Source organism: Penicillium hordei, assembly GCF_028827395.1.
Source record: "Penicillium hordei strain IBT 12815 chromosome Unknown utg000001l_segment0_segment0, whole genome shotgun sequence".
NCBI classification, from domain to species: Eukaryota; Fungi; Ascomycota; class Eurotiomycetes; order Eurotiales; family Aspergillaceae; genus Penicillium; species Penicillium hordei.
Genome location: NW_026623142.1, coordinates 5,139,383 through 5,164,776, shown reverse-complemented (window position 1 = coordinate 5,164,776; position 25,394 = coordinate 5,139,383). Strand labels below are relative to the sequence as shown.

Below are 25,394 nucleotides of genomic sequence, written 5' to 3'. Positions count from 1 at the left end.
TTTTTTTTCCACTTAGGTATCTCTTACCCTTTTACCACTGTTGTACAAACTGGGTACCATGCACGGTCGCAAGGATCGCCATACCCGGGCAAGGTACCCTGGAACCGATAAGCACCCGATCACGACTTACAAGGCGTGATATTAGAATATCTACCCATTTACATAGTTACATAGCCTGGGGTAGGTATGGGCAGGTGATGAGTATATCAGTTATATCTGACTATGTACTTTATATCTACTTCATAAGGATCTTCTCAAGATTTCCCCATGTTTTATTATGGCATGTTACACCGTTATCTGATCCAACGTCATAATTTCATCCCCATCATTAAATCAATGACTACATATCCATAGATGTACACAGAAAAGTCTAGCTTTCCCATTGTTAATGATAAACATTATATATTGTAAGAAAAATATATACATATATATACTCCTATGGAGAAAGAATGCCAAAATAGGACCGAAATACACAAAGACATTGTGAGAAACCGAATTATAACCAACGTGCATCTGTATAGATCAAGAACATCTACCAAAGTTGGGCTCAAATTCTCAATGGCCATTATGCGCAATGGTAACAAATGTCAGCATTTAAAGGATTGTGTTGAGCACTGTAACGGGGTCGCTCTTGACCTTCGAATCCTGATCACCCAAATGGGTCAGAGCATCAATGAGCTTTATAAGAATAGGCTCGAGCCCCGCACCAAAAGCAAGCGGGTTGAGAATATTGCCAAGCTCAGTACTCGTGGTGCAGCCACTCTTGGTCGTGCCAGCAAAGGCATTCTGGATAAACTGGATGGCCGCGGGAATGGCAATGATTTCAGTGGTCGCGTGACCACCGCTGGCATACGTAGTAAACTTGACGTTTGCATCCCAGTTGCACCAGGAATTAACCATAGTTTTAGCATCGGCATAAGGGATGACTTCATCATCTGTGGCGTGGTACACAAATGTTGGTGCCGTCGGGGTCTCGTCCTTGTTCACAGCCATGCTGTTCTGCTTCAACACTGACTGAGCGATCGGGTCGAAGAGGAAATCCTTGCCTAGGGTTTGGAAGCTAGTGTCAAAGACCGACCGTTCGAAGAAAGTCGCGAGATTCGCAGTGAAGCATTGGGACGCGGCGCTGTCCAGTATCTTTTGGCCATCTGCCGTTACGATCTTGTCGATGAAAGGGGCCAGCTCGGCACCATAAGCGCTTGGTTTTGAGAGACCAACAAAGGCAGGGGGAAGCAAGCCACTGAAGGCTGTGTTGTCAAGCTGATACAATGTGCCAGTAACGTTAGCGGGAGTACCACCCTGCACCCAGGCCTTGATGTTCAGCTCTGACGCGTACTTGGGCTGCAAAGAGGCCGCCCAGCCGGTAGCAATGGAACCGCCTGAGTAGCCAACGCCGGCAACCATGGGGTTATCTGTGAGATCCAAGGTCTTGAAACTCTTCGCGGCACGGATACCATCCAACACACCCATACCTGCGAGACGACCCGGTCCAAAGGCGGCATCAGGTCCCTCATAGTCGGGAGAAGCGACGATGTAACCAAGAGCAAGGTAAATCTCAATGATCAATAGCTCGACCGAAGCGATCAAACTGTCCTGTGGCGCACCGAGCTGGTAAGCGTAACTAGGCTGGCATTTCGATGCAGAGCTATCGTAGGCCGTGGCGAAGGAAACGAAACGATCGAGCTTAGCATTCTTTGGCTTGAACACTGTGGTAACTGTTGCAAGGGCCGAGCCATCAACTGCAGTCGTGCGGTAAAGCAGCTGGTAGGCTTCTACGTCAACCGGGACGAGGCCGAAGAACGCAGCAGTGATGTTACGTTGGTTCAGAATTGTCCCAGGCGCCTTGGATGCGTAGCCAGCAGGCGGTTGATAGAACGGATCAGTGGCGGGAGGCTGAACCGTGCTGCGAGGGACCTGAGCAGGCAGCGCCGAGGCAATTGAAGTGAATGCCATCAGCCCAACCAAGGCAAGGCGCACCATGCGCGCAAGGGACAATGCCATTTTCCTGCTCGATATAGGAGAGTCGGGGCTGTGATGCTAGACGAGGAAAGGGGTGCTCTTCACATTATGTACTTCGGACGATCTCAACATAATACCTTACCTTCTTCCTGAGAATGTGATCGATATGCAGATATATTACCGAGGCTGGTGAAGAGAGCGACGATCATCGCCCCTGTTTATGGAGGGACCCCATAAGCAGTTCGGGGCAATGCATGATTTGTCTGATGCCCGGCAGATCCCCCTTACTGATGTGAGGTTAGCTTTATATCTTTTCCCACAGAAGCATGAATACATGAAATTAGTAGATCTGCGAATAAACTCATCCGATACACTCATCTCTCTGCCTTTAAAATCTTCAACCTCTCGATGAAATTTGGGGCCCGACAAATTTTCAAACTCGTGAAGGATCGGCGTCAGCCCCGCACAAAGTTCTTCCCATCTGGTATGCATTAAAAAACTTTGGATGCAATATCCGAGGCCGATTAGTGAGACATTTTATTGGGGAACCCTGCCCATTCTGCAATGGATACGTTATGGATACGCCTCGGGTCGGAATAATAAGCACGACTGTCTCCATATTCCATATGAGGACAGACCCAACTGATGCACACGAGTGCTCTAACCCGATATTGCCTGAGCGTTACCCCTCATTGTGCGGAGGATATCTTGCAAGAAGCAGGCTCCTGCATAAGAGGCTGTCGTTAGCTTCATATTGTTCCTTCACATGAAAGAGCTTGGGTTGCATTCTTCAGCTTTCATCTCATTATACTCGGCATTGGGAGTCAAGCCGTGTGTTGAGCCGAGCAGGATATTGAGAGGCAGATGACACTTCCCGTTTTAGTAAGGCTGAAGGTTGGTCGGAAGTAAAAATTGGAATAGGATCTAAGACTGATTGGTGGAAGTAGAAGAATTATATGTTGTTCATGGACAATATACTATAGGTTATACCTAAATGACGAAGGCCCTTGATTGTTTTAATGCAGAGCGTCACCTAACAGTCACCTAACAGCGGTGGAGGCTCTCTCTTTTCCCATGATTTTTGATTTAATGAGCTTTTATTCCTTCTCATGATTTCTCATCTCGCTCAGTATTTTCCACCATCCTTTACCGGATCCTGGACCGGATGGCCACGGAAATATCGTGATGATCACTACGGATCCTCCCCCACCGACACCGGATCCATCTCCAGATTCATTCGCTGCTCAGTCGGAAATTATATTTCCAAGTGGTGTAGGGATGGTGGGTCATCAAGCTGTGAAATCGAGTCAACTGGCTCTTTCTCACTCACCCTGGCCAAAAAGTTACAATATCACTAATATGTTATCCACTCGGATCGGGTCATTTCTTTTTTTATGGACATCACTTGGGGATATGAATATCCGTACTGCAGTCAAAAACTCGCAAGCATTCCCTATAAGTCATCCATTGGTCTATGTATTTCCATGGGTGCCTCTAGGCTGGATGGGATTGGTGTCTTGGGTGTCCAAGATGTTTCATCACAACCAAAGGACTAACATACATATTTAGCCTCCGGAGCACATCTTTTCTATTAAGGGTCATAAAGTCCTTGTGGTTGTGACATCCTAAGGATTTAGGTACTATTCTGACTTAAGCACTGTGGTTTATAACTATCTGTTGGGATCATCATGGAAGAAAACCATCCTATGTGAGCTGCAGAACCTCGATGTGCCATTGATAGTAACCATTTTCAGCAGCTGATCCACCCTGGGGTAAACTAATCTTGAATAACTATAGCGGATCTCTTTATTAATAGGAAAGAGCATTGTAGCAGCGAATGTTCTTTGAGGTTTTGCTCTTTGTTCAAAGACATGGCATCTCAGATTTTATTACATAAACCCCTACTCCCTCTTCAGACCATCATAAATTGGCACTATAAATGATTAGAGCGTTTTCTCTCGAAGAACAAAAGATTATACAGCAGGGGGCAGTCTTCTCCTACCAAAGATTATCCTCAACCCCATCCACTCCACTATACAGCGAAATGCGTGTGCAAGCAAGTCCCTTCGTAACCCGCAAGCACCATATTCCGGATCCTTGCGACGATGGCGATGGCTATTGCTGGGTAAGTGTTATACTCCTACCGGACGCAAGGAATGGCACCCATAGTGACGAAGCAATTATGTTGTTTGTAATTCGGAAGTGTAAAGATGGCCAAACCGCCATGACCCACCAGCCACTGCATGGGTTGGGGGACCACTGTATCTCGTTGCCAGTCAAGTGGAATACACCTAGGCAAAACCTGCGTACAGTTCGGCATCAGGCTGCTGTTCTCGCCTCATGGTGGCTTGTCCAAGTTCGTCAAAACAGGGTTACCCTCGACCAGGAGATGATTTTTGATAACCGCACCATGGGGGAGTTCAAAAACATGTTGGATGTGATCCCTCATGAGTGGGAAAATCCCGAGTATTCTGGTTGAAGCAAATATTATGCGGATTGTTGTTATGGTAACCCATCATTTGTTCTGTCCGTGGATTGTAGCGAGCTTAGCAAGATGGAAGACGTGAAGAATATATCATCAAAGAGCTGAGATAAGAATCGGCCCCTTGAACTAGTAGATGGGTAGTTGAACAGCTAGATAGGTAATCGCTCTCCCAAGGGATTTTGCCACTACACGGCTTTCCCGAGGTCTGCCCATAGCTTGATGTGTAGATGACCAGCGGTGTTAGCTTAAGGCTTTCCCAGACTGAATGGCCTAGTATCACTTGGACAGATATTCCGTCTTCGGTACTTAGTTCTATAACTGTAAACAATTGGTACTTTGCATCATAATGAACAAGCAATCTGGCAAAGGGACCGAATTTGCACTCGGATATGTCAGCGATGTGATTGATGTCATGTATACTTCTATATATATGTCCGGAAGAGCAAATCCACGACAACCTGGTGAATGTTCTCGTTGATGAACTGTCCAAGAGACAAAGGAAGCGATGGACCAGGCTCAGATGATCCTCGATGTCGAGCGCATGAATCTGATGACTCTGGACAACAAATTTCGTAAAACTCTTGAGGGAACCCAAAGCAAAGGGTGTGTTTGACCAATCCATTTGATCTATACTGACATCGTTCTACCAGCCACTGGGAGTAGTATGAGGTTTTGAAGGGTAAGACAAAATCACCAATGAGCAACACCCAACAGACCGTTCGCTACACCCATGATATCTTGGCAGCCTACTACGCAGTGGCATCCAAGTGGTTCGTCGACAACATCTGCATGCAAGTTACCGGCTACTATCTGCTCACCAGGCCACCCAAGCCACTTAGGCTTTCCTCGTCCCAGTTTGTTGTGGACCTGGCGGAAGACCAGTTGGTGTATATTGCGGGGGAGAATGTGGCACCAAGCCGGCGACGTGCGTAGCTGAACAAAGGGATCCAGGATCTGGAAACTCGAAAGATTTTGTAGATCTGGTCTGTGTGCTACGGACGTATGTCACCAGGTCATTCTACATGAGTAAACTGAACTTTAACTGAGATCGAAATTGGCATGAAATGTCATACATGAGGGTGCATTATCCTATCAGTTCCCCACGAGCTCTGCCCTGGATGATCCTCGCCTCTCATCCGGGGGCATGGAGGGACGTGCGCGTCGTTATTGGTCAGAATGATTCCACAGAAGGCGATAACGTCCATGTAGGCACATAACACGGACTTCCATAGTATAAATGATTCTAGTGGCCGTAGTTACTTCTTTTTCCCCATTAACGTAAGAATACCCTAGAAAGATACATTCTAATTTGGTAGCTGATAAGAAGTGACAAATCTATGGAAGGATTTATTTAGCCCATAGGCTTAGATATCTATATCATTGAAGTTATTCTCTCGACTTGATCAAGGGACAGTTTTGGTATATCTCACTTATACTTGGTTGTGATTTATGTACTCTTAAATCTTCAAATATTCATTTAAGAGACATGCTTTGAGCCATCCATAGCAATTTGACAAGTCCGGAATGACCCGGAGACTCCGATATAGATGTACTACTTACGGAGTACATGGTGTCGATGTGGCTTTTGACCGGACCGTCGTTATAATTGACTGTGGGGCGGATCCACGAATCCACGGATGACATCGAGGGCAAACCGGGCTGGAGTTCTGGCAAGTGCGACGACATCTTGCTCTTTCCAACCATCTAGGTATCTCGAGACATTCTCCATCTTACAATCACGTCCAAAACCGGTCCCTCTTCGAAACTTTCGAGTTGCCCGCCAAATAAGCACTTCGCCAAACGCGCACATTCCGAGCCCACAATCGATTTCGCGTCAAATCCACGAGAAAATCCGTGACACCGAGATCGCATCGACCTATACTTATAGCGTCGGCAATTCTTATCCTTTCCCTCCGAACCAGAGTTCTCTTATCACCCAGCTCCTCCGTCGCGGTTCTCCCCACTGTGGTGACGGCGACGTTCAGCTTGGGCCTGATAAGAGATTCGGCGCGTCAACCACTCCGGGCACATGAGTAACAAGCTTTGGGAGTGTTTCATTCAAGATGATGTCGAGCGGTTCCAGCGGTGTCTGGCGAACGCGACGTTCGCGGGGCCGCGAGCTGCGGGGGGATCCGGAGGGACCTCCAGAGCTGCGACAAATCTGTCATCGAAGGCTGGAAGCCCCGGGTCAATAATCGCTTCGTCTCCAAATACACCGAGAGGTAAGAAAAATATCGAATCATCACCTGGGACCTCTGTGCCTGACCGGGCGGCCTTCCCGCGCGGGAGCGCGACTTTGTCACGCGCCGAGGTGAATGCCCGCGATCATTACGGCCGTACACTGCTGCATCATGTCGCTTCGTCCTCGAAACCTACCGCCTTCAAGTTCGCCCGCGCTTTGTTGGACGTTCCATTCGTCGATATTTATGCGCAGGACTGGGAGAGCGGATGGACGGCTCTGCATCGGGCTCTTTACGCCGGGAACGCCACAATTGCTCTGGCGCTCATGGCGCGCGACCTGCAGGACATGACGGATTTCAGTAAAGGTGGAAATACAAGTCATCCGAGTGGTGGTCTGATCAAGATCAAGGACCGTGAGGGTTGCAGTCCATTTGACGTCTTCGGGGCGACTATCAGAGCCCGTGACATTAAGCATCTCTCTGAAAACTGGCCGAATTTAGATCTTGATGATGATGCGCCAGGCAGCGATGTCGCTTCCAATGCCGCCTCAAACTTTGGAGATGACGGGGAAGATGGCGCATACGCACTTAGGGGTGCTCTGAAAGGAGCCGTGGATATTTCCGCCGATGAAGTTTTCACACTAGGAAGCAACAAAAACTTGAACCTTGGTCTAGGGGACCAGGATGATAGACAATTTCCTGAGCGCATCTCATTGAAGCGCCCCGAGCATCTATTGCATCGATTTTATCGTGAATACCAAGTGAAGTTGGAGAACCTAGGGCTTGAGGACAGCGTGCCCAAGAGCAACTCGGCCGAGCTGCCCACGTTGATCGCAAACAAGCCAATGAAATTCCAAGACATCATCATGTCCAAACTGCACACCGCTATAATCACAGATGACCCCGAGGCTAATCTGTTCATGTGTGGATTTGGACCTGGAGGGCGTCTAGGTACAGGAGATGAGTCGACGCGTTTCACCTTTGTTTGTATTGAAACGGGTGGACTGGAGGGGAAGAAAGTTGTATCGGCTGCTCTGGGTCAAGACCATAGCCTGGCCATTACCGAGCAGGGCGAGATTTTCAGCTGGGGAAGCAACAAGTTCGGACAACTTGGCTATGGACTGCCCAGGACTAGCAACAAAAACGATATTCCCATCCAGACGACTCCTCGCCAGATCTTCAACCCGTTTAAGAAAGAGACGATCATAGGTGCAGCGGCGTCGTCTATCCACTCAGTGGTCTTCAGTACCTCAGGTCTCTATACGTTTGGCAAGAACGAAGGTCAGCTTGGCCTGGTCGATTCCGATGCGCGTTCGCTCGAGGTACAAACAACACCGCGGCGCGTTGGAGCATCTCTTTTCAATTGCCCAATCAAGATGGTGTCCGCCATTGATCGTGCTACATCTGTGCTTCTGCAGAATCACGAAGTCTGGGTATTCTCGTCATATGGCTATTCAAAGCTTTCATTCCCACTGGAGGTGAGCTCCAGATTTATCAGGGATAGCTTCATGGCAACCAGATACGACAAGACTGCGAATCGTGTTGTCAAGATTGTATGTGGAGGCAACACCATATGTGCATTATCTAGCTCTGGTGATGTGTTCACTGTTCAAGCCAACCAATCTGACAACTCTTCGGCTTTAACGTCCACAACCAATCCTGCAAAGATTCGGAATTCGTTAGCCACCCCTGTTCGAGCGTGGTCCGTTAAGAAATCATATATGGCAGCAAGCGATGTTGATGTTGGGCAAGACGGTTCGATTATTATCTGTACAACATCTGGATCTGCATGGAGAAAAGAACGGCGGACAAAGAACAAAGCGGGAGCCTCGAAAGAGTATAAATTTGCCCGCATACCTGGTCTCTCACGGGCAGTGGCAGTGCGCAGCAATGCCTTTGGGGCCTACGCTGTCGCCCAACGTGACTGCGAAGTGACCAGAGAACAAATTCATGTTGAGCAAAGCAAACTTTGGGATGATATGTTGCCGTTGTCCCCGTTTTCAATACCAGGTCTGGAAGAGTTGGACTTGATCCTCGAAGATGACACTCAGAATATCCCCCTTGTACTTTCCTCCGGAAAAAGTATCCAAAGAGCCATACTTTCATCCTCGGATATTGAAAGCCAATTCCTTTCTGTGTGGACCGAGGGCACTGTTTGGGTGACCAGCTCCCTATCTGACTCTTGCATTCCTGTTCATGAGTTTCTTATAGCTGGTCGTAGTCCTATTTTGGGAAAGGCATTGTCCGAGTTTCGGCAGTCATATTATGCATCCGTCCCAGACGCTTTTGATATTGAATACGGGAAGGACGGACATCCGCAGATCCGCCTCCAAGGCGTTGATTTCTTGACCGTTATGAACGTGGTCTTTTTCCTTTACACGGACGGTATTCTCGATGTTTGGCGCCTAGCAAGGAGCTCACCAGCAAACTCGGCCCGTTTCCGGCAGGTTCGCACTGAAGTGATGCGGGTCTCTATGCAACTAGGCTTGCCAGGACTGGAGCGGGCAGCACGACTAATGGTCGAGCCTCAAAGAAGTCTGAAAATAGATATGGCGCATGCCATCAACCAGTCATCCTTATTTGACAGCGCAGACGTGGTGGTGCAGCTCAAAGGCGATACAATCAAAGTGCACAGCCAAGTCGTGTGCCAGAGATGCCCGTTCTTTGACACTCTTTTCCATGGCTATGCGGGTGGAAGGTGGCTAGACTCGCGCAAAGTGGACTCAAGCCAGAGTGTGCATGTCGACCTAAAGCACATTGATCGCTCGACATTTGAATTTGTCCTGCGTTATCTATATGCTGACACAGAAGAACGGCTATTTGACGAAGTCCGGACCAAAGATATTGATGACTTCGTTGACTTGCTTCTGGATGTAATGTTCGTGGCAAATGAGCTGATGATTGACCGACTGTCTCAAGTGTGCCAGAAGATGCTTGGTCGTTTTGTCACAACGCGCAACGTGTGCTATTTGCTCAATTCCATTGCCCCTTGCTCTGTCACGGAGTTCAAGGATGCTGCCCTGGAATATATCTGTCTCAATCTCGAGGCCATGCTCGCTAATAGATATCTCGAAGATTTGGATACCACTCTCCTTTGGGAGTTGGATCTTATCTGCCGCGAGAATCAGCTAGCATGCTGGCCCATATCCCGTGGGCGCAACTCTGAGGAGTATGTCTTCGAGAAATACCCCGAAATTATCAGCTCTGTGGAAGCAGATAAGCAGCGAAGGATCGATGCCATGGCTTTGCAGTCCCGCCTTGGCAGTCTCGAGCCTTATGATGCCCGAGCCCGGTCAACACCTAACGAGAAGGCCCTTTCATCTCCGTCTGTGCGTAAAACGAAGACCAGTGTATCCGGAGGATCACCAAATGTTGGTAGTAGCCCAACCCTGAAGCCGAGGCAGTCAGTTGGAGATCTCATGTTTCAAATGGACGATGAGGCCCTTATGTCGCCAAGTCCTTCAAAAGGCAAGAGCGCCATGCGTGGACTCAGGTTCACAGAAGGCATACCCGAAAATCGATCATACCCCGACTCCCCAGCTTTGGGGGCGAGTATCCCAGAGGCCGAGTCCTTCGGCGATGGTGGTTTCTTGAAGGCTCAGATGTCGTCCCCGCAAGACCCGCTACTAGCACAGTCTCCATCTGAGCCTAGGGCAATCACAAGAAACCAAAAACAAGCCATAGCTTCATCATCTAATCCTTCTTCTGCCCCATGGACGTCGCCAATGATTTCGAGTTCCAAGAAGGATATCAAAGACATAATGGGAGAGGCATTACAGTCTCGGGTATCAAACCTCACGCTGGGTATGGCAGATCGACGCGAAAGCAGCGGTAGCTTTGTACCCAAGATCTCCCAAAAGGAGCGAAAGAAGCTCCAGCAACAACAGATACAAGATCAGCTGGCTGCCCAACAGAAGGCAAAGGACGCACCACAGAACCCCTGGCAAAAGCCAGCAACTTCTTCTCCAGCGTCGCTCCCCCAACTCGGTCCTCTGCCAGGTCAAAGCGCCATTTCTGAGGCTGTTAAATCATCACCTCAAAGGTCCATGACTATGCGGCAGACTGTGGCCGGCACGCCGCCGCCACAGTCAAAGGCAGTAGCTACACCCATGCAAACACAACGCCGCAGTGTGTCAGGCAACCCACAGGCCTCTTCACATTCGAAACCTTCCACACCGGGACCTTCTACAGCAACCCCTAACAACCAGCCAACATCACCACAGCCAGCCATCCAGTCAATTCGTCACATCCCACGCCCTGACCTAACATCATCACGCTCTCCGTCATCTGGCTCGTACTCTCTGTCGACCATCTTGCTCCAGCAACAGACCGAAAAAGAAGCGATCCGTGAAGCGGCCACAGCCAAGCATAAAATGCAAGAGATCCAGGCCGAGCAGGAGTTCCAGCAGTGGTGGGATCAAGAAAGCAAGCGTGTGCAGGGACTGGTAGATCCCGAGCCAAATGAACCTCGCTCTGAAAAGGGCGGACGAGGTGGCAAGGCGCCTGGCGCTACCGGTAGCCCACGTAAGCGTCGAGGCAACAAGAATACCGGTGATGGACCTGCTCGCCAAGATCACAGACGCGTATCGGCTCCAAGCTCTGGGCATACAACCCCCAAAACGAATCAGAATGGCCAGGGCCCAGCCCAGTCTCAAAAAGCCCCGAATAAGAATCGTGCTGGAGGTGTTGCTGGGAATGCTAGTGCACGCCGTGGGGGTGGTAATCAACGCGGTAGGAGCAAGAACGACGCATAACAACATGAGAAGAAGGCATTCATTCTGTCATTGACTTTTCTTCCGTGACTATTATTTTCAGCTCCCGGTATACTTCCTATTATACATGTTCGGCTTCCATTTAATGTCCACCGATATATGATTGTTTTTGAACTATAGTATCGGCAGTTCTTTCATTGCGATGACCTACCATCCACTCACGCCCCTTTCTTTCGCCTATCCACCATGTTCGCTCTTGTTTATCAATTTAGAATCTCTTCGGGCAAATATGGCGTTTGATTGAAGTGCTGGTCACTTTTAGAAGACCGGTATAGAATGATAGACTGCCGGTTATTGATACACTGCTTTTGTGAAATTATCGTCTCCTTTCAAGATACAAACCTTTAGCCACGTTTTACAATAAAAACACTTGATTTACTGAGACAAGACCAACATTCACGATTTGTACCCTTATGAACGGACTTCCCACCGCACAGTCGCCGGCTGCACAGGACGTGAAAAGAGAGACTAAAAAAGAAGTCAGCCACAAATCCGCATCGACCCAAGCCAAAAGAAACCCCTTTTCAAAAGACTCACCGAGTAATCCGTGTCCGGCACCCCTTCCCTTCCCTCAGGATTGAAAAACCTAAACTCCCTCACAAGGGTGGCAACAATAACCTCCAAATTAAGATACGCAAACTTCTCCCCAATACAACGATGTCTACCGGCCCCGAACGGCAAGTATGGACTGCGCGTTCCCTTAGAGACAGCCCCATACCCATAATCCACCGTATCAGAAGAATCCTCAACCTCCACCCGACTCTCCCAGCGATGCGGATCCCACCGCAGCGGATCACGGAAATGCCGCTCATCCCGCGCCGTAACACCAGGAGAAGAGAGCAGCGTATGAGACGGCGGAACAACAAACTCAGTCCCAGGCACCGGCATGGGATTCTTCACTTTCCGCATAAGCGTATGAATAGACGAGTGGATACGCAGCGTCTCTTTGATCACATTGTGATGTAATGGAAGCTTATCCATATCCTTGTACTGTAGCGGCGGGAGATCGGCGCCCAAGTTATTGATCTGTTCAGCATACAACTTCTCTGCCATCTCGGGTTGCGATGCGAGTCGGAGAAGGATCCAGCAACTAATCGCGGACGACGAGTGCTGGCCCGCCATCAACAATGTGATCATCATATGTGCGATCTCCTTGTCTGGGATTGGAGTCCCGTCGCGATACACGCAGCGCATAAGGTTCGAGATCATGTCTGTTCCCTTGGCTTTGTCCCTGCCGTTGACGTTGTCTTCTTCGCCGGCTTCCCGTCGCGCTTGGATAATGTCCAGATAGATCTCGCGCATACGTCCGTGGGCTTTATCGCGCTTGCGGTTGTGAGGGAGTGGTGCCCAGGGGAGCATGAAGTTTATTGGGGAAAAGCCTAGGTCGAGGTCGTGGAAGAGCTCGGCGAACTCGGAGGTTAGCTTGGAGCGTACTTCTTCGCCTTGGAGGGTGCGGGCTGCTGTGAAGACGGTTATCTCGGCCATGGCAGCGGCGAGATCGATGGTGCCGGATTGGCCTTTGAAGTTTGGGGATGATTTTATGTAGGCGCTTGTTTCGTCGGCGATTAGGGGGACGTAAGATTCCAGGGCTTCTTGGCTTAGGCCGTATTTGATGAACTGGTTTAGAACGGTTGGGTATTAGCTCTGGGTATAAGAGGTATAATGAGTGATCAGAAGGAGATATACCTTCTTTTGCTCCATAAGTTTAGAGTTGGGACAGTCGTAGACAACATCAGATCCGAAGACGGGTGTTGTAAGCTTGCCGTAGATTTCTTCGGCGTTGACGTCCTTCAACTTTCCATTGAGGATGAACTCATTGCCTTCAACACCGAGGTAGACCGTTGTTTTCTTGCCTAGCAGAATGAATGTAAAGATGTCGCCGTACTAGGTGTATTCGTTAGTAGGTGTCGTCGTTGACTTTAGAAATATCAAGGGCTGCAATATATACACACTTTGGCACGAGAAGCAAAGAAGAACTGGTACGGATCCATGCCATAGGCGACTGTACTTCCAATGAAAGGAACCCAGTGAAAGACAACAGGGGGTTCTTTTCTGTTGTAGAAGACAAGCTGGTTGATCACATTGAGGACGATTGACACCAGAACAAGTCCGGAGGTATAGTATGCAATGCACAGGATCTGACCTGTTACCAACGGGATGATATCCATGATAGTTTTCTTGTAGATTGGATAAACAAAAAGGAAGAAGTTTTGGAGTCTGTAGTATGTACCCAGGTATGCTGTATGAGGCCATGTAGTTAGGGTTCTGTAGGACAAATCAGCCGGCCAGGATTGGCGATTAATCATCCGGTCAGGCCATCCAACCCTACCCCGGATGTCAAATCAGCCGACGCAGGAATGGCCCCTGATGGCCACTCTTAGGCAGCTGATTTGTTATGGATCTACGGGAAATAGTGGGTATACTGGGCCTGTGATGACCATGTAAATGTGTGGCATTGGCTACTCATATCAACATAATGGAGCATAAATGCAGTGCAGGAGCAAAAGAACAGATAAAGTATGTCCAACCTGATCGCTGTAATGAAAAACTAGAATGCGAACGCCGAACAACCATAGAGCTAACCGTCATAAACATAAAAGGGTGAAAAATCATAAATTAGCCGTGGATGGCGACCTCTCGGCTCTCCCACATCCGACGGATCAGCATGGCGCTGTCGTTAATCTGGAATCCTTCGTCATTCTCACCACTCATGTCACGCGAAGCTTCGGCTGAAGTGGAGAGGGTGCGATGAGATGGATCGTTGGACTTGGCAGCCTTTATGGTATTGAGAGGTTCGTTGTCTGTCGCTGGATCTTCAGAGGCGGTGGAGTTTGGATTACGCAATCGGGGTTTAGATGCAGGGCTGGAGCTGAGGCGACTGGGCCCTTTGCCTTGCTGCAGAAGGGGCAGCGAAGTTGCTGATTTGACTGGTTTGCCGAGAGCTGATCCGTGCTCCGCTTTGTTGCCTCGGAGAATATGACGAAGACGGGCGAAGCTCTGGCCGGTGGGAGACTGGAAACGTCGTACGACCATCAGTTCTAGGGATGTCTTCTCATACGCCTTGCGGATATGACGGGTTTCACCGTCGTGTCCTGCACCGCCCGCCCGACCGTCGCCGTTAACCCCCCTGCCGGCGTCATAAGTGCTGTGGCTAACGGTAACAAACGTTGGGTCGATGGCAGACGGCGGAGCTGCTGCGGTCACTCCATGGTTATCAGGAGGAGAGTTATTGAGGGTGGCAGTACGTTGAAGCCAGAGCTTCTGTTGTGTGCGAGAAGGCAGGTCAGCACCACGCGGCCGGGCAGGAGACGCGGTCAATTTAGCCGCTGCGGTGTTCGGAGAGGGCGGCGTCTGTGGGTGGTAGTGCGGGAGGAACGATGAGGGGGTATTTGGATCTGAATCGGTGCGAGAAGATGCCTGCATGCTATTCTTGTTGTTCAAAATGAACCTCGAGACTCCACCTTCCATGGAGGATGAGGTGGCTTGGGGTTGAGAGCCTGGCATGCTGGCCATGCTGGTTGTAGAGAATGTGCGCCGAGCGTTGTCCTGGCCAGCAGCTAGGTTGAGAGATGCACTACTACGCGATGCAGGATTAAGATTCGTGGCTTCTGGCTTTACCATAGCCGAGATAGAGGACATGGCAGGGGGCGCTTTGGATGAGTGCGTAGGACTTAGGAGGCGATTTGCTATGTCTCCCTGTTCAGTGTGCTGACTAGACCCGTCGGCTTCTTCGTCCGAGTCCTGCTGTTCGGATTCCTGATCCTCATCATCATCCTCATCTAGTTCAGTACGCTGTCGAACGAACTTCGTGGTGATCGACTCGGGGAGACTGGTCGCTCGAGGCATTTGCGGATATGGTCGCTTGACAAAGGTAAGGTGGTCGACAAGAACGGTGCTATTGTCTGCGCTGGGATTGGATGGTGCCACCGAGTTGCGCCTCGTACTTTCAGGTGACTGCGTGGTATCTTCCCACTCAGCTTCATCGGTCTCGTCATCCCCCAGTTCAAAGCCGACCGTCTTTTTCTTTACCGTGCCAGGGGCTGGCCGCTCAGTCACCAACGCTTTCTTCCCAACGGCCGATGGATTCCGGCGCAACACAGGAGTGGAATAGTTTCTCTTCATGGAAGGATCAGTTGTATGACCATCCACAACGTTATCCCAGCGAACGTGGCCGCTTTCTCTTGGACTCGCTATTGGGGTTGCGGGGGCCGACTTCTTGCGCTGATGATGCCGCCCAGCAGTCTCGGGAGCTAGTTGGAATCGTTGGAGTTTGTTAAAGTTTTTGCTGGTAGACGGGTTGCGGTGGTGATTGCGAGCACCAACAACATGGGCGCGGTGAGGTTTATGATGTAGAAGTGCCTTCTGGGAGTGAGACAATGATAGGTCACTAGGATTGGTGCTGCGCGTGACAACTGCATGGGAGGACACTGCACGGCGACCGAGACCCGGGCGCTTGACAGGGGAAGAGGTATTTGAGGCGTTAGAGGTAGGCATGGCGGTAAGCGAAAAGCTTCCAGAGGAGCCACAGGCGGGTAATTAGCTGTGCTCACGGAGCATAGAATGTGGGGATTGGCCGAGGCAAGTTGATCAAGAGGTCTCACGGCAGATTAGAGAGCATGCAGGCAAAAAGCAATGAAGACTCAATAGCTGGAAGCCGGGTTACACCGGTTTGAATCACCACTGAAAATGAATGAAAAATGAAATGGAATGTGAAAAGAAGAAGAACAGAAGAAGAACAGAAGAGAAATCCGGGGGGCGAATTAGAGAAGTGAGGAAGAGAGAGGGTGATCTCGCTGTCTTCGGCGATTAAGGAGCGGGTAATAGCATTGTGGAATGCCTCAGGCAGACGATTCTGCACCGAGAGAAGATTCAAACAATCTATCTACGAAGTGAAAATAGTATTAATCTTTTCCTTAAAAAAAAAACTCCCTTGAAAGTGCATGTAAAGAGCCAAGAATGATATTGGAGATAAGTATTGGCAGTATACATAACCAATGTCCTTTTATTCACCCACTTCAAGCTACACATTCAATTTGCTGAAAGTCTTAGGTATCATCGGGGGAAGAAAACAAAGAAAGATAAAGCCATAGATAACGCCGAAAACAAACGTAATTACGCTATAGCTCAATCAGGTTTTCCTCCACTGGCCGTGCTGGTTGCTGGTAAGGTGGCTGTGAAGTCTCCTGTGCATACGATCCCGGTTGTCCAGCGGTAGTTGAAGGATAGGTAGATGGCACAGCGTTAGGGGGGTGTTGAGGTTGAGGCTGTGGTGAGTAATAGTAGGATTGAGAAGGGCCCGTTGCCTGTTGATGAAGTGCTGGCGCAGTAGGCGGCACCGAATAGCCTGACGATTGCGCATACCCGGCAGATGCGTGTTGATCGAGCACGGGGGTGGGGCCGCTGGGAGGTGCACTGGCCTGATACTGAGAGTCCTGGTGCATAACGGGCGACTGGTATGGGGGTTCTGTGCCAGGTGACTTGGCCGAGTCTTGGTCGTGTGGTCCTGCATAATATTGAGCCGGAGCACTTGGTGCTGGAGCATTGGTATAGTTATTTGGAATGGCGTTGTTAGGTGAAGGTGATCCAAGGGTCGGATGGGTATTTCCACCCCAGGTGTGGCCCTGTGACTCATTCGTGTGAGCCCCGGGTTGAGTTTGTGATGGGTAGGCGGGATTCTGGAACGCGCTAGGTGGACCTCGATATCCATCGCTGTTCGCATGATGCGGTGCATACATGGCAGTAGGTGGGCGAGGGCTGTCTATTTGGGTGCCATAATAGAAATTCTCAGCTCCACTCTGGACATCGGGAGCATGAGCAGGAAACGATGGCTGAAGATTTGGATAGTGCGCCGCCCCAGGAACAGCTCCATGCCCAAGGGTATGTTGGGAATAGGCAATGGTCAGACGTTCTTCCAACATCCGATCATAGTAACGTACAACAGTAGAGAGCTTAGAATGGAGATCCAATAATGTATCTGTGGGGATTAGCTTGCGGTTCTATACATGAAGATGGTAAGACTGCTGAACTCACCATGCTTACTCATGGTCTCTCCATAGCTTCGAGCCAGCTTTGGCCGAAGTGAACCGATACTCTCATATAGTTCCTGAATCTGCGGCTCTCTAAGAATTGTGCCCGGCGGCTGATGTTGGAGCCGATCAACCAGTGTAGAGAAGAGGTGAATATTCTCAGTTTCAACAGGGGTTAGTTCGTATGGATTTTTAGGCAGTTGAGTGGGCGTGCTAGAGGAATCGCGCAAGATAGAACTTGGAGTGGGCACGTTCTTCAATGCGGCCGCATGGTTTTGTTTGTGTTGTTCCATATCACGCAGGGATGCTTCAATCGCAGCCTTGAGATCCGCATCTTCCTCGTCCACACTCTCCAGCGCTGGGGCTGGTTTCGCAAGTTCTGGGGCATTGCCTGTCTGCGGTACAAACCCCGAAGAGCCTCTACCCTCGGCTTCATCGAGACTCATTTGCAACGCTCGACGCAAATCCTCATCAAATCCCGTATCCGCTTTACCAGCACGAGGTTCCATCGTGTTAGATTTGCTGATGGAGTTGTTTTTGAACGCGGATCGATCTGAAATTCCCGGTGGCGCAAATGACTTCGAGGTCAGTTTGGCATGACATCCATCATCTACTCTGACCGGCTGCAGAATTCCAAGATGCGGTAAAGGAATGGTCTTGCTTGAACACTGCGCGTCGAAAACGTTGCCGCAGTTACGGCAGTGGTGTTTGCGATTCATAAAGCTGAAGGCAGTCCGACATCGCATGCAGACTTCAGAGTCGATCCACTCCGGAGGCTGAGACAGATTCACAAATTAGCTTCTGCTTTAGAGCGAGGGATTTAAGACACTCACTGCGCTACTCTCCAGCATACTACCGCTCATTTCTGTCTTTGGCGGAAACCGGTATCCTTCGCTCTGCAATTTGCGATATGTCTCTCCCAAATACGTCAAATCCATACGGCCCTGTGCAGCCATAGCCCAGTTCTGAATAAGTTCTAATATTTTCCCCTGAACCTCGGCATTAAGGGGAGCGCCTTCAGATTTCAGTAATGAGACAAGGTTATCCATGAATTCTCGAGACGCGATCTCGGCCAGGAAATGGGTGCCTCCGTTTTTGACACACGTATCCGTTAACTGGAGGGGCAGGCTTATCAGCACTTGTTCCAAGCCTATCATCAACCAGGGAGGAATGTTTCACCTTCAGTGTCGCCAGTTGAATGTTGGGATTCCTATTCTCGAGTCGCCGTTTCAAAGACCTCATTCCATCCTTGGGCTGAACACTCTTTGATCGAACCATATCAGATATCTCCAGGTTGAGCGCGATGTCTTCTCTAAAAGTGAGTTAGCCATGTGATCATTTATTTCAGACGATTCCGGTAGGTAGCCCCGGTAAATATGGGCATGATAACAACACAGCAATCAAAACTCACAGAGAGGAAGCTGTCGCCCGCTCGATTTGCTCATCGAGCGGCGAGGTTGAAGAGAACCAGCCTGCCATAGTGAAGGCTAAACACCCGAAGCGTGTATAATATTGAAGGGACACAGATCACAATAGTGTCGCAGAAAGCCAAGACACTTAAATGCAGCAAATATAAAGATCGGGCTGTTAAGTTGGAGGAGGAGCTTCCAGGCATCTCAATAATAGTGACTAAGCCCCTGGCGTCATAGGCTGGGGGCGGTGAAGTACTGTCATCTGATTACCCCAGAGGCATCCCGCATTGTGTCCCTGGATCTGTCCTCTCTACTCTGGTCTGTCTTTCGTTATTTGTGTTTGTTATTTGTACTTGGTCAAATTTTAGGTGGATTGGTGACGCCACTGGTTTGGCTCTACTTTCTTTTTTCTTTCTTGGTCTTGGACATAACCATGCGCTAAGTCCGCTTGTCGCTTCCTGGATCTACCATGTCCTCCGATGCGGCGACTTTGCCATCTCCCCCAAAAGTACCACCGTGGAAGGACGGCCGGCGTCCTTACTCGGTGGGGGATGACATGAATTTCAACGGACAAGTCGACAGACCGGATTCATATCCCATGGGCAAGGCCCCTCCCATCCCACCGCGGCGACCTCGGTTCCCCAATATCAAAGACCTGCAAGACCAGGCTGCTGCGTTAAATGTCAACGACACTACACCGGTATGTGCTGTACTTACTGAAAATTGTACCAATTATTTATTCTAACAAGGATCGTAGCTTAGCATTCTCTTGCCAACGGCTGCCGATGCAATCGAAAGGGCCAGGAACCTCGCAGATGACGACTACAACGACAAAGCCTACGTCCAGTACCTTCGTGCCTCCGAAATCACTATCAATATTATCCCCCATCATCCAGACTATCGAACCGTCAGCCAACGCCCTGACTGGTACAAGGAGTTCGCCGACTTAGTGAAGGCAGTGCGGTCCAAACAAGGCACTATGGATGCGATCAAGCGGGACATCATCGAGGATAATTTGGTCAGTGGCATGCAGCCAACTGGTATCTTCACATCCAGATCCCCAGAACAAATTTCTGTCACTCCACGGGGCCGCGAGAATCGAGAGTCTGGAACAAACTTAGCTAGAATGCCAAGTCCGACTGAGTATCAAAGAACGCCCGAGACAGAGGCACGTCCGCAACGATTTTCAAGTCCTCCAGATGATATGCTTGCGCAACGCTTTGCCAGACTGAAGGCGTCTCCGCCTTCCAACCATTATGGGTTGGGGGCAAGTACTGCTGGTTCGGGAAGCCCAATTGTAAGATCTGCAGGGCAGACCCCACTTCAACCGTCGAATGTACCCCTTGGGACATATAGCTCCCCGCCGCCAAGACGTCCATTGGGACCTCGCGGCATGGGATCTTCATCCAATGTGCCGACCATTCCACCGAAGCTTCCGCTTAATACGTCGTTACCACGCGCTCCGGACCCGGCCTATAGCCCTGTCTTCACCGTGCCATCAAAGCCCACATCCAACCCACCGAGAAGGTCAACGGAGAGCACGCGCTCAGGAAATCCAAGATACTCACAATTCAGCAACTCACCACGTGTCAGTCCAAGCCGGGGAGGTCTTGATGAGAATCCGTATAGATCTATGACACCCAATGGCTTGAACTCCGCGCGAGAGACGCGAAGCAACTCTCCCGATTTACCGTACAGCACAACCATAACTGCACAGAGCCTCCTTGAAAATCTGCGGAAATTTAATGTGCTGTTGATCGATGTTCGGGCCCGAGACCAGTATGATAATGGTCACGTATATGCAAAATCCATCATTTGTATAGAACCTGTGGTTCTGAAAGAGAACGTGTCAGCGGAAGAACTAGAGGAGCGACTCGTTGTTTCACCGGAGCATGAGCAGGCCTTATTTGAGAAACGGAACGAGTACGACCTTGTGGTTTACTATGATCAAAGCGCCGATTCTGTCAGCTATCTCGCTGGCTCGCCGGTAGGGACATCGGCACCCCATTTGAGGGCTCTCCATGATACTCTTTATGAGTTCAATGCATATAAACCGTTAAAGGCCGGGCGGCCTCCAGCTCTCCTGCTGGGTGGACTGGATGCCTGGGTCGATCTTTTAGGGCAACAATCCCTTGCGACATCCTCAACTGCTGCTGTCATGAGTTCTCTGCAGGCCAGAAAGCCCGTGCTTCGACCTGGTCGGCCCCTGGGGAGAGTGCCTACCATGGCTAGTGCGAATTCAAGCCTTGAAATTCGGAAGAGACGACTACGGGAGTTCACCCCTTTGAATTCGAAAGAGTTGTCCGAGTGGATGGAGAAATCTAAAGTCGAGGAGATCGACACGAGCACCTATGCCGAGGAAGACTCACTAACAGAAGAACCCGAGGAGACGGAACCAGAGCCATCCACTCCATTTGTCCACACATATGAGGCTTTCTTGCGTCGTTTCCCTGAACCGCACGATGTTCAGCAATCCATGACACACGCGGATCCCCGTCCTCCCCTTGCCGCTACTCCGAATTATGCTGCACACATGTCCGTGGCCCCCTCTCGACCACCCCCTGCTCTGCCTCGTCCCAGCTATAGCGGCGTCTCCGATGGACGGCAAATCCAACCTCATTTGCACCGACAAAATTCGGCGAGTCGAACAGCCCTGTACGCTCCAAGCTCCCGCCTAGATCGCCTCAAAATTCCGCGGACTGGATTGACCAATTTCGGTGTGACGTGCTACATGAATTCCACCATCCAGTGCCTCAGCGCAACGATTCCACTGAGTAGGTTCTTCATCGACAACCGGTTCCGCTATTATGTGCAAAAGAATTGGAAGGGGTCCCAGGGTGTTATGCCGGGACTTTATGCGAACCTGACCCGGTCGCTATGGAAGAACGATGTCGAAGTTATCATGCCGACTTCGTTCCGGAACTTCTGTGGACGCTTGAATCGAGAATGGGCCATCGACCGGCAGCAAGATGCCAAAGAATTCTTTGATTTTGTGGTAGATTGCCTCCACGAGGATCTCAATATCAACTGGCAGCGAACACCGCTTCGACCTCTGACCTTTTCAGAGGAGATGCAACGAGAGCGAATGCCGATGACTAAAGTTTCCCGAATTGAATGGGACCGATACTGCCACCGAGAAGAGTCTTTCATCTCGTCACTATTCGCAGGACAACATGCCAGTCGACTACGCTGCACGACCTGCCGACAAACATCCACTACCTACGAGGCCTTCTACAGTATCAGCGTTGAGATCCCACCAACCGGTGCCGGTGATATCTACCAGTGTCTTCGTAGCTACTGCCAGGAGGAGATGCTGAGCGGCGATGAGGTCTGGAAGTGCCCACACTGCAAATGCAAGCGAATGGCAACCAAGCAGATCATCATCACGCGAGCGCCCCAGATTCTCGTTGTCCACTTCAAGCGCTTTTCTGCATCCAAGACCCAAAGTGCACGGAAGATCCACACCCCCATCGAATTTCCGCTTCACGGTCTGCGCATGGACGATTTTGTGATTACTCACCCTTCCCCTCCCCCTCCGGAGCCCGGTATGCCGCCCACCACCGGTGCCACGGTCCCGCCATTCACTTACGATGCGTTTGCGGTGCTACGACATATCGGGTCTTCAATGGGCAGCGGACACTACATCTCACTAGTCCGCGATGCGGAGCGGCAGTGCTGGCGGAAATTCGATGACGATCGAGCCACGGACTTCAATCCGCGGGAGCTTCGACCGCGGGAGCGATTACAGAACGAGCAGGCGTATATTGTGTTTTATGAGCGAGTTCCAGCGAAATGAGCGTTTTGATTTCTAGCACATTATCATGATCAACGATTGGATAGAGGGGTTGTTTTTGGGGTGTAGATTATTATGCACATAGTATTATGGATATTTTATACACAGTCTTAGAATTTAGTATTTACTCCACCTTACAACATACCACATACCACATACCATACTACTAGCATTACTTGGAATATCCCCAAACTGCGTTAATTGCAGCGGAAAGCGGAAAGCGGATACCGACGGTGTTACCCGAGAATTGATCCCCGAGGTTACGGTTAACTAAGGCAGAGTGGCCAGGCAGTTGAGTTTATAGATGTACTGCTTACTATACTATACTATATACTATACTACTAGATAGAGTATATACTCTATGCTCTATATTCTATATCTATATCTATATCTATATTCTCTATCCTCTATCCTCTATCAGAGAATCCAAGTCTGGAAGACTTTAAGAGGCCCTGGCCAGATCTCTTCATATGGACTCTAATAAGCAGCCCCTGATTCGCCACCCCCAGATCCTATGAACATACACAGTGTGTACCTTAAGCGTATCATCAATTAGACATGAAGTGACATTTGAGATAGAAAGTAATAGATCTATTCCAATTAGAAATGCCCCCTGACCCTAATTCTCTCGTATAAGTCGGATGTAATTCACGGCATCAAATTCCCCGGTCCCTGGGCTCCACCAGAGACCCGTACCAAAACCCATTTGGGGTTCTTTTTCTTCTGTGGCACGTCTATTCTTCCTGTCATCTCCTCTCTTGTCTTCTCTTTCCCTCTTCCCCTCTTTTCCTATCCTCGAGCTACTAGCTACTTGTTACTTTTTGGACCTATTATTTCCCACCCCGAAATACCCCGTAAGTGGTTCTTCCTATCTCCCAACATTTCTCACTGTTTTCTCCTATCGCCCACTCCACTCAACAAATCCCCTCCTTCTGCAGTCTTACCCAACCCTGTCCACTGACACCAAATCTTACTCAGATACAACTCACCATGTCTGAAGTCAAGGAACTCACCTTGCAGGAGGTTTCCGCGCACAACAACAAGAAGGATCTCTACCTGATCATCAACGACAAGGTCTACGACTGCACCACATTCGCCAATGAACACCCGTACGTTGTCTTCCTATCTACCCACTGCCATCGAATCTAGAATCCCAATACCCGAAGCGAAAGAACAAGAGCGGGAGCGAGAATAGAAGAGAGAAAAAGCAAACACAAAAACAAGAGAGAGAAAAAAGCCACCTCAACCTATTCTCTCTTCCCTCTCGCATTGCTTCACCAACCCCAGATTAAATCCCAGAACCAACAAGCTAACCAATCCAACAGCGGTGGTGAGGAAGTCCTCCTCGATCTCGCCGGCCAAGACTGCACCGAAGCCTTCGACGACGTCGGCCACAGCGATGAAGCGCGCGCCCTCCTGGAAGACGGCATGTTCGTCGCCGACGTGAAGCGCATGGTATGCAACTCACCAAAACATCCCATCATCCCTACTACAAATACACCTTTCTCCCATACTCCATGTGTTCCCCTTCTACCCTCGGCAACCCACCCCCCCTCCCCCCAAAACCCCACACAATCACATGCACTAGTACTGACAATCTATCAAAATTAGCCCGGCGACCCCGTCCCCAAGGCCAAGGCCACCACCAGCGCAGACTACTCGTCTTCTTCCTCCGCCTCCGGCTTCGGCGTCGGCCTCTACGCCGTCATCCTCATCGGTGGCGCTATCGCATACGGCGCATACAACTACCTCCAGGCTCAGCAGGCTCAGCAACAGTAAACTGGCCGCACTGTCTGGGGTATTTGTTTTTTTTTGCAATTAGATGACTGTGAGAGGACTGAGTGGATTGTGTGTGGACAGAATGCAGCTCTCAATCTGAGATTTAAAGACCCGTCTTTTCCATACGGATGGGGAGTCGCTATGGCTAAAAGAGCAAAGAGAGCGTGTTTTTTTTTTTTTTTTTTTTCCGAGTTTCGGGCTTTATGAGTATTCGTCTCTTTTTTTTATATATCACCTATTTTTTTATCTATATGTATTGTCGACATACCTTATTGGATTAATCTTTTTTTTTTTCGGAATTGACTATATCAACATGAATTTGGTTATACGGCACTTGGAACATTGAAGATATCAACAAAAGCCACTTGGCCAAGCGGGCTTAATTCCTTGATACGTAGGTACGTTGGGTACGGGCCTAATACGGCAGCGGGCGCAAATCACACACGGCGGAGTCCTTTACTCCTTTGGGGATGACGATCCGATGCCTGGCATCTCCTCATCTCCAATATCTCCAATTTTGTCTTCCGAGGTTGCGGTGAAAGAGATTTCTAATCGTCCGGAGATGAGGGGAGACGAGGGGATATTGGGTCCGAGCTTGGTTGTTTGGCTATTCGACGGCGTTCGATCCGGTTCCTCTTCTGTCTTCTGGTAGGCAATCTTATATTGCAAATTATACTTCGCATATCCTGTTGTACGGAGTAGATTAGATCTACTTAGATAATCTTTTGAAAGGGAGTTCCAATCCATCCATGATGGAACCCAATTACTAACTAGATTGGAAAGCCACCTGGGCAATACTCTTGTCTCTTTCACTAAAGAGTCGGGTCCATCAATTCCTCGTAGACAATCTGAATCAGATCTGGGGGAAGTAGCTACAGGAAAAGAAGACACGATAGGATGAAAAGAGGCAAGAAGCAATAAATGCGAAAGTAAGATCAGAAGAAACTCTTTTTTAAAATCCAATATTCATGAAAATAGATACCAAAAG

At 49.6% G+C, this 25,394-nt stretch overlaps 9 protein-coding genes across 9 annotated transcripts; 5 read left to right on the top strand and 4 right to left on the bottom strand.

Annotated features, from left to right (window-relative positions):
- Positions 1 to 594: 594 nt before the first annotated feature.
- Positions 595 to 2,001, bottom strand: N7537_001952 (uncharacterized protein; the record flags this gene model as incomplete). The annotated part of the gene is made up of 1 exon (XM_056893010.1): positions 595 to 2,001. One exon carries the CDS (start codon positions 1,999 to 2,001, stop codon positions 595 to 597), a length of 1,407 nt encoding a protein of 468 aa, XP_056758005.1.
- Positions 2,002 to 4,003: 2,002 nt separating this feature from the next.
- N7537_001951 (uncharacterized protein) lies at positions 4,004 to 4,438 on the top strand (the record flags this gene model as incomplete). The annotated part of the gene is made up of 1 exon (XM_056893009.1): positions 4,004 to 4,438. One exon carries the CDS (start codon positions 4,004 to 4,006, stop codon positions 4,436 to 4,438), a length of 435 nt encoding a protein of 144 aa, XP_056758004.1.
- Positions 4,439 to 5,140: 702 nt separating this feature from the next.
- Positions 5,141 to 5,377, top strand: N7537_001950 (uncharacterized protein; the record flags this gene model as incomplete). The annotated part of the gene is made up of 1 exon (XM_056893008.1): positions 5,141 to 5,377. The coding sequence occupies one exon, from the start codon at positions 5,141 to 5,143 to the stop codon at positions 5,375 to 5,377; it is 237 nt and encodes a 78-aa protein (XP_056758003.1).
- A 1,096-nt stretch (positions 5,378 to 6,473) lies between these two features.
- N7537_001949 (BTB domain and ankyrin repeat protein) lies at positions 6,474 to 11,744 on the top strand (the record flags this gene model as incomplete). Its single annotated transcript, XM_056893007.1, has 2 exons — positions 6,474 to 11,355; positions 11,680 to 11,744. The coding sequence occupies 2 exons, from the start codon at positions 6,474 to 6,476 to the stop codon at positions 11,742 to 11,744; spliced, it is 4,947 nt and encodes a 1,648-aa protein (XP_056758002.1).
- Positions 11,745 to 11,807: 63 nt separating this feature from the next.
- N7537_001948 (cytochrome P450) lies at positions 11,808 to 13,702 on the bottom strand (the record flags this gene model as incomplete). Its single annotated transcript, XM_056893006.1, has 4 exons — positions 11,808 to 11,864; positions 11,934 to 13,013; positions 13,083 to 13,280; positions 13,349 to 13,702. 4 exons carry the CDS (start codon positions 13,700 to 13,702, stop codon positions 11,808 to 11,810), a joined length of 1,689 nt encoding a protein of 562 aa, XP_056758001.1.
- A 310-nt stretch (positions 13,703 to 14,012) lies between these two features.
- N7537_001947 (uncharacterized protein) lies at positions 14,013 to 15,890 on the bottom strand (the record flags this gene model as incomplete). The annotated part of the gene is made up of 1 exon (XM_056893005.1): positions 14,013 to 15,890. The coding sequence occupies one exon, from the start codon at positions 15,888 to 15,890 to the stop codon at positions 14,013 to 14,015; it is 1,878 nt and encodes a 625-aa protein (XP_056758000.1).
- Positions 15,891 to 16,513: 623 nt separating this feature from the next.
- On the bottom strand, positions 16,514 to 18,901 carry vps27 (ESCRT-0 subunit protein VPS27; the record flags this gene model as incomplete). The annotated part of the gene is made up of 5 exons (XM_056893004.1): positions 16,514 to 17,370; positions 17,427 to 18,198; positions 18,256 to 18,537; positions 18,602 to 18,734; positions 18,834 to 18,901. 5 exons carry the CDS (start codon positions 18,899 to 18,901, stop codon positions 16,514 to 16,516), a joined length of 2,112 nt encoding a protein of 703 aa, XP_056757999.1.
- A 402-nt stretch (positions 18,902 to 19,303) lies between these two features.
- On the top strand, positions 19,304 to 22,630 carry N7537_001945 (putative ubiquitin C-terminal hydrolase; the record flags this gene model as incomplete). The annotated part of the gene is made up of 2 exons (XM_056893003.1): positions 19,304 to 19,534; positions 19,592 to 22,630. 2 exons carry the CDS (start codon positions 19,304 to 19,306, stop codon positions 22,628 to 22,630), a joined length of 3,270 nt encoding a protein of 1,089 aa, XP_056757998.1.
- A 987-nt stretch (positions 22,631 to 23,617) lies between these two features.
- N7537_001944 (cytochrome b5-like heme/steroid binding domain-containing protein) lies at positions 23,618 to 24,406 on the top strand (the record flags this gene model as incomplete). The annotated part of the gene is made up of 3 exons (XM_056893002.1): positions 23,618 to 23,736; positions 23,953 to 24,082; positions 24,239 to 24,406. 3 exons carry the CDS (start codon positions 23,618 to 23,620, stop codon positions 24,404 to 24,406), a joined length of 417 nt encoding a protein of 138 aa, XP_056757997.1.
- Positions 24,407 to 25,394: the final 988 nt, after the last annotated feature.